This window comes from Vitis vinifera, chromosome 12 (assembly GCF_030704535.1).
Source record: "Vitis vinifera cultivar Pinot Noir 40024 chromosome 12, ASM3070453v1".
NCBI classification, from domain to species: domain Eukaryota; kingdom Viridiplantae; phylum Streptophyta; class Magnoliopsida; order Vitales; family Vitaceae; genus Vitis; species Vitis vinifera.
The window spans coordinates 7,543,588-7,552,243 of NC_081816.1; the positions used below are offsets into that span (position 1 = coordinate 7,543,588).

Sequence of the window (8,656 nt, forward strand, 5' to 3'; positions counted from 1 at the left end):
ATCACCAATTAAGACTTATTTCTTACACCATTATATAGGTATAACCTCATTATTGCAAAATGGGTGCATTGATTGGAAGTTTAAGATGAGTTGCAATGAATCCATGTTGACTAGCAAAACCCACCAAGAATTGGGAATGATTTGTTCATACTGAAGTATACAAATTGAAAATGGGTCCAAGCTATGCCTATGACACATGACTAGGTTGGATTGAATGTATGGCACATCACACTGTTTGGTATTATTTCCACATTATGTACTTAGCCAGTTTACTCCCACCTTACCAGTTATGACCCCTTTTTTCAATGGTATTTTATGCAGTTGTGCATACCAAATGAGGTTCAACATTATGGGTTTTCTTCTGTTTTGCGCGAAGTCAATTAAGATTGATTATTGGGTTAATGAGAGGCAATTAAAGGTGTCAATTTGTTGGAGATTTTTGTTTCCTTATCTGATCTTATCCACCTGGAAAGAGAAACAGATGAATGTCCCTTCATGGTCAATTCTCTAATTGTTGCCTGAGCTGGAGGAGCACCCAATACTCATCTCATCCTTCCCATTCCATTGAGGTCTACTCACAGTGTTATTCTCATCAATGGATAATGATCATTAAAACTGTAAAGTAATAGTGGTTCCCATTACACTCCATGCTCTCAAAATAAAAGATTAGTTGCAAACAATGAACTAAAATAATCTTCAAAGCCAAGCCTCATGATATCTCCAAAAAAAGATGGTGACACCTTAGATGGTTTTTGGACATTTGTTGAATTTTGGGTAGTGTTGAGCCCATGGCCGTGAAGCTTTTGGGATTGGGCTCTCAAAGAACAACCATGGGCTCAAGCTGACTTGAGGTTGTCTAATCAGCTAGCTCTTTCTTAATTCTTACCGATGAAAGAACTTGACAGTGTATTTAGTTTCAACACAAAGAGCTCTAAATTAGGAGAGTTTGAGTACTAGCAGATTGAAAAACTTGGGTAGGACCATGAAAATAGTTTCTTTCCAAGATTTCCTCAACAACACCCACCTAGGTTTTGAAATAATTACTAAGCTTCTGATTAGCTTTGATACTAAGTGATGATGTGTTATTATAAGCCTCTATTAATTCTTGAAGTAAAATCCAAGCTTAATCATTGAATCTGGGGTAATATCAAGCAACAATAACTCTCAGTACTTAGTTTATATGATACAGTACTTCTGCATAAACAAAGGCCCCAAGACCATTATTTTAGGGTTGAAATGTGTCTAAAAAACATTCAAACCTACACCATAACAAAATCAAGTAGCATATTTATGATCAGAGGGGTGCGAGTACTATCTGTTCATTTCTTGATTGATATTGTATTAATGACAAGAAGATAGTGATTAATCTGACTGCATACCAAAGTTTAGGCGAAAATTACTATGCTAAGCTTATTGATTAGTGTATATATTTTATAGTAAACAAGCTTTGGATCGCATTGTTTCACGTGGCATAGAAGCTGTCCTTGTACATATAGATGCTGTCATTGTATAGATATATATGTATATATATATACAAGTCCTCAAATCACCACGAAATAAAACAAAGCTGTATCCAAGTGTTTTGGGTTTTGTTTTTTCATGGGCTTCCTCTCTATTTCGAGTAAAGATTCTTTCTATGGGTGATTGATATTAATCATTTCTGTAATCATCAGCCTCCTCCGTGCCTGAATATTATCCTCTTTGGAGCTAAGGCTCACATCACTTCAAATGATAGTTAGTTTGAGTTTAAATTAAGTTATATTTATGCGAGAGACTATGTTGTTATAGATGTTAATTATCTCACATAGCATACGACAAGAACTTCATGTAGATGCATTTTGAAGTCCTGAGAGGTTCAAGCTCAAGGGTAGCAATATCTACACGATGGGGAGTGAGTAATTACACTTTCTCACTATTAATTTAAAACAAATTAAACTAAGATGACTTAGAACCAATTAATCTCAATTGTACATGTTCATGTGTTAGGAGGTGGTGCTCTATCTTTTTCTTTTTCAAATGTTAAAGCTGCATATGTTGCAGAGGTTCTATGAATACTGTGGAGAGACTAGCTAGGGGTTTCCTTTTACATGTGAAGAAATGTGTAATCAAAATCAGAAGATTTGGTTGGATTGTTCTAGGAAAAGTGACAATGACATGTCTTCATATGCAGCAGACCACACAGCTTTGCAGTGAAAAATAATTGTGAAGGCATGTTGGTCCATCTCATTTCTGTGTTCGTTTCTGTCCATGAGAGGAGAAGCGTAGTCCATACATTTTGGGGGTCATTTAATTTAAACAAAAACATTACACGTTTGATTAATTACCTAAGTGGTGTTTGTTTTTTTAGTTTTTTGCTGAAAACTTGTAATTTGTTTTCAAAATTTAGATTGCTTATTTTTCTATTTTTTCATAACTTATTATAAATTTTTTATTAAAGTTTAAAAAATCAAAATATGTAGCTTTTTCTAAACAAAAAAAATAACATATTGGTTTTTTTTATACTTTTTATTACTTAATAAAAATAAAATACTATAAAAACAAATAACCTAATATTTAACACTATTAAGCATTAATGTTCTATTTAGAATTAAGTAAAAAAACAAACATCACCTTAACTTCTTAAATGATTTTGTTTATAGAGATTGTAGTTGAGGCCTTAAGACTGCTAAAGCTTGCCTGTGATCGCTTGCACATTGGTACCTATGAGGAACAAGAGAAATAGTGTAGCTTTATATCTGCATGGCCTTTTATGGCTTTATTCTAAATTTGAAGTCTTGGGGAACCCATAGTGAAACCCTATTTGGCACCAGCGATGACGACGCCTACAAATAGGATTTCCATTGAAATGACAAAACCTTGGAGTTCCAACATAACCCTAATTTGATCATCCATGTTGGTACAATTTCTCTGAATTTGGTTACTATATTCACCATTGCAAGCTTTGATTGGAAAAAAACAAAGTTTTGAAAGTTTATTATAATATTCGGTGATCTTAACGAATGCATGGAGTGACATTAATTTTAGTGAAATAACCAGCTTGGTCCTCGAGGGAAGAGGGCTATTTGTCTTATGCTGTGGCATTACATGGCAGAAGCAACCAAATATTACATGTATGTGGGAGGATGGGAATGAAATGTAGCAATCAATCATTAAGCTCAATGAGAAAACCAAATGAATTAAACTAATGATATCGCGTTGCATGAACACAAATTCGACAAAGTAGTGGCCGGCTAAGACAGCTTCCTTGACCTACTCTTAGGCAATCAAATGAGCGAAGACGCCATTTATTCGCTTTGGGTGCAGAAAATGAGATTGAGAAGTGAAGAACAATAGGCCAAAATTGCTTAGAAAAGCTCCAAGTAATGATTTTGGAATAATACAGTAATTGACATGATGAAGCATGGTCCAAGGACTTGGTTTCAATAATGAGTACTCAAGTGGATCCATAGTACATAATAGTTCAAATTTCACATGTGTACTCAATCAAAGAACCCTAACTAGACATGGCTGGGATTGAGACTAACCTAAGTGGACTCCAGTATAGGGATGTGAAAAGTACCCCAAGGCTCATTCTTCCGTGGGTAATGGGCCTCCCACTAGTTCCATGGATTTTAGGCTAGGTTGGAGTTTATTCAATGATTTGCAGAAGGAAATTTGGACTCATCTGATGAGGAAAAGGCAGCAAATCGAGACGGATAAGATGAAACTCAGCAGGTACTCTTGTCATTTTAGAATGATAAAGGTTCATTTCATTACAAATTTTGGATAGATAGTATCTTGATTAATATTATTCCACAAAGGACCTTTCTTAGTATATATTTATATATCTATATATATAATATACGGTTCCTAGTCCATACTAGAAGATAAACTAGCTCTCAACTCTCTCTCTTTCTCTTCCTCTCTCTCTCTCTCTCTCTCTCTCAGACATGCACAAAAATTTAACACCAAAACCATGTCCCATGTTCTGATTTCCAACATCCAAGGCCTCATATTTTCTTCAGCTTGCAAGGTCAAATCTGCAATCAGATAATACCCTAGCTATTCAATCCTAACCACCAATATCGATTTGACGCGTGTCATGAAACCGATCGGATTGCTGTCTTCCCCGGAGATACCAGGCCCTCCATGCACGTAGAAGGGACAAAACCCTAATTATTTTTTGGGTATTCTCAGTCATCAAGGCTGCAGCCATGAAAGCTGAGCTAAGAGGGAACCCTCCACCCATTTCTCTACAAAACAGTAGTCTCTTCAACACCCCTCAAAATTCTCTATCAGGTGCACTCAGAGGATGCCTTGGCAGCCTTGATGGAGCATGCATAGAGAAGCTTCTGCTCCACTGCGCAAGTGCCTTAGAGAGCAACGATGTGACTTTGGCTCAACAAGTGATGTGGGTGCTTAACAACGTGGCTTCTTCTATGGGTGACCCTAACCAGAGGCTGGCCTCTTGGTTCTTAAGAGCTCTCATCTCCAGGGCTTCCAGGGTTTGCCCTACTACAGCTATGAACTTCAGTGGCAGCAGTGGTCTTCAGAGGAGGCTGATGACTGTGACTGAGCTCGCCGAGTATGTTGATCTAATCCCTTGGCACAGGTTTGGATTTTGTGCAGCAAATAGTACCATATTTAATGCAATTCAAGGGTGCCCAAGAGTTCACATCTTGGATTTCAGCATCACTCACTGTATGCAGTGGCCTACTCTCATCGACGCGTTGGCAAAGAGGCCTGAGGGGCCTCCTTCGCTCCGAATCACTGTACCGTCTTTCAGGCCACCGGTCCCTCCTTTACTTAATGTGTCGAGTGAAGAAGTCGGCCTCCGTTTGGCGAATTTCGCTAAGTTCAGGGATGTCCCTTTTGAATTCAATGTGATTGAGGACTCATCATCATCAACAATGGGTGAAATGATATCTAGAGAATCCTCTAGTCTCTACTCTGAATCACTCTTAAATCATTTGAATGCTTCCATGCTTGACCTTAGGGATGATGAGGCTTTAGTAGTCAATTGCCAAAATTGGCTACGATATTTGCCGGATGACCAAAAGGGAAGGGCTCAAAATGTTTCTTTGCGTGACACCTTCCTCGAAGTAATCAAAGGCCTTAACCCTCGAATTCTAGTTGTGGTGGACGAGGATGCTGATTTGGGTGCATCAAGTCTCACTTCTAGGATCACTACTTGCTTCAATTACTTTTGGATCCCATTTGATGCCTTGGAGACATTCCTCCCCAAGGACAACCACCAAAGAATAGAGTATGAGGCCGATATAGGCCATAAAATCGAAGACATCATCACCTACGAAGGGCTTCAGAGGATCGAAAGGCTCGAGTCCGGTCCCAAATTATCACAAAGAATGAAGAGCTCCGGATTCCTGAGTATACCATTTTGCGAAGAGACGGTGAGGGAAGTGAAGTTCCTACTAGATGAACATGCGAGCGGGTGGGGAATGAAGAGAGAAGAGGATATGCTGGTGCTCACATGGAAAGGTCACAATTCAATCTTTGCGACAGCTTGGTTCCCAAGTGGGCTTGAGGATTAATCACAAAGGGTTGTGACCTAATTAAGTTCCCTAAGATTAAAGGGGACAGTGCCCTTCAAGTATCTCACATCTAGCTAGTTAGGGCATGGCTTTACTGGGCCTACCATGACATGGGACTTTTGATTTTTATCTTCTGAGCGTGGTCCAAAAGATCCAAATCAAGGGCAGTGACAAAACTTGGTTGCTTTTCTTTTCTTTCTTCCTTTTTTTTTTTTAATTTATTTTTCCTTTGTCAAAAGGCTGCAAATGGGGCACCAGACAAGAAGGACAAGGGCAACTTCTCCAAAATAACTCCATTTCATCACCTTTGTCTCCTAATCGATCTCTTGCTGTCATCACATGTAAGGCAAAGAGAGAAATTGTACATACCTTCTCTGTATGAGACAAAAACTCTCACTTTGTTTCTGGAAATCTGAAAGTAACCCACTTGCTCTTATTAGTCTTAATCACACTAGCTATTGTTCAAATTCTCCAAGTCCCCCTTATTCTTTCCCTACATCAAACAATCTTCTAAATACCGGAAAGTTTGGATTTGAGTGAACTTAGAGTGCAACATTTTTTAGTTACCAATACATACAAAAAAACAAATTCAGAAATGACAGTACCTTAGAAAATTTTGGTATAGGAGAAATAGTAAGCAACACGTTACCTTTAATTTTATGAAGAGTCCTCTTCATGCCCACCATGTACAGCTGACATGATGTAGCAGAAGGAAGAAAATCGTGATAGTTGAGTCCACATCTAACAAAAGATAACTAGTTTTGGTTTACTAGGACATGAAGCTGCAGAGGGTAAAAGCTATTGGTTTAGTAGGACATGAAGCTAGCAGAGGGTAAAAGCTAAAACAATAGGAGATTTTTGGTTTATATATACTGGGTACATCAGTCCAAAATTTTCTCGGGAAAATAAAGATTCATTTCTCATTCATCTCACTGGAAATTTCAACACTTTCACTTTTTTTTTTTTACTTGTTTGACATACATTGTTGAATTGTCTGTTAATAACTTCATGTACAGGTGGTTAATTATTATGCTTCAACCTCCTGGTGTATTTGAACATGAAGATCATGTTTGGTTCGTCCGATATAGTATGAGATAGGATAAAAGAGGGAATATTATATCATATTTTATGTTTGGATGGTAATGAGATAGGATAAGTTATCCCATCACTTCATCACTTATTCATGTTTAATCAAATATAGAATGGATAAATGGTGAGATATATTATTAATTTTTTTTTTCATCATTTTCACATGAGATAAGTTAATCCCATGGCAAAATATTTGATATGCATATCCCATATATAAAAAATTCATTATTTTTTAATATACTCATTTTACAAAATAATTTTTTTTACTATGAATTGAATTTATAATTAAAAAAGAAAACTAAAAAAATATTTATAAAATAATAGTAATATATGATATATCGATTATTTTTATATATTAAATAACATAATATAATAAAAATTTATTTGTAAAGTTTGAATATTTTAATTATGAACATTATTAAACATAACAAAATTTTCATTTTTTAAATAGAAAATATTTGAATGTGATATAATATTTATTTTAAACATTGAAAATAATATATATTTTATATTATTTTTTATTTCTTTCACAAATTAAATATAACTATAATATAATATGATATATTTCATTGGATATATTACCTTAAAATATTATGTCCATATGATATGTATATCTAAGATATCATGTCCCATTGGAAATCACATCCTAAGACATGCATATCCCTATCAAATGGGATATGATATTTTAAGATATATATATCCTATCCTATCCCGCCAACCAAACATTACTTATAATTTTATGAACAATCACCTTCATCCCTAACATGTACAGTTGACATGATCAAATGGAAGATATGAGAGTAGAGTTCAAATCAAACATAAGGAAAAATTAACTGGCTCTGGTTAAAAGGACTTCGACTCAGAGGCTAAAACAGTTAATAGGAAAATTTTTGGCTTTTACACCAGGCATTACCAAAGGTTTTTCCCGGAAAGTAAGACTGCATTATTCTTCTTTTTTTGAGGTGATTGATGAAATTTAATAATCTTAATAATCTAAGTTTATTATGCTAAATTATTTTCGTGTGTATGTAAAACTTATTATTTATTTTTATTTTAAGCCTAATTAAGATTATTTGATAACGTTAATTTAATTTAATTTTTTTCTTAATTACCAAATTAATATATTTATCATTATTAATTGTAACTAATATTTACATAGATTAATCTTAAACAATAAATTAATTTATTAAATAATCATATTAAAAGTGATTACAAAAAAATAATTTTAATAAAAAATGAGTCGTAGATTGATGTGGACAAATAAGATAAAAGAGATTTAAAATTTAGAATGAATTAATTATTTTGACTTAATACTTAAAGTTATTTTTAATTATAAACTGTTATATTAAGTTATTCTACCAAATAAGATTAATATGCTTAATGATTTAAATTAAGTTATTAAGTAATATTAAATTACTAATAGCTTGTATGTTGTTGAGATATTAGAAATGCTTTCCTTATATCATTATTTCCTTATATCATTTAGTGTTGAGATATTAGGAATGTTTAGATATTAGGAAAGTTGAGATATTATGAATATTGAGATATTAGGATATTAGTTGTTATTTCCTTATATCATTCTTTCCTTGTATCATTCTTTCCCATTCTTAGAATGGTGATTACCCTCTATATATACTCTGTACATGAACGAATGAAAGTATGAATGGAAAAAACTACCATTTATCAATTTGAAGATGGTATCAGAGCCATGGAACTGAAATCCTGGATATTTTGTCGCTATGGTAGTCCGACAACGATCATCCATCCTAAGACAAGCCCTAATGTTGATAAGTCAACCTTCAAATGCACTCACTGCAATAAGATTGATCCCACCAATCTGGATATCCCACAATTTCAAAGCAACGACTTTTGGTATGACTAGGAAAACAATAAGGAACCGAGGGTTTGAACCATGGACCTTTAGATCATGTTTAGGCTATCAACACTTTGTTATTAATTATAATAATCGTGACCAACGGAAGAAGGATCCCAAGAAAACCTCGACTGCAACTGTTGCCGAAATAAAAATAGAGGCT

General features: G+C 34.7%; 1 protein-coding gene across 1 annotated transcript; it reads left to right on the plus strand.

Annotated features, from left to right (window-relative positions):
* Positions 1-3,834: 3,834 nt before the first annotated feature.
* LOC100248290 (scarecrow-like protein 32) lies at positions 3,835-5,998 on the plus strand. The gene has a single exon (XM_002275384.4). It carries the CDS (start codon positions 4,194-4,196, stop codon positions 5,529-5,531), a length of 1,338 nt encoding a protein of 445 aa, XP_002275420.1. The 5' UTR covers positions 3,835-4,193; the 3' UTR covers positions 5,532-5,998.
* Positions 5,999-8,656: the final 2,658 nt, after the last annotated feature.

What these genes read in the sequence shown, in the direction of transcription:
- LOC100248290 (XM_002275384.4), top strand. Translation starts at nt 4,194, where the DNA reads ATGAAAGCTGAGCTAAGAGGGAACCCTCCACCCATTTCTCTACAAAAC.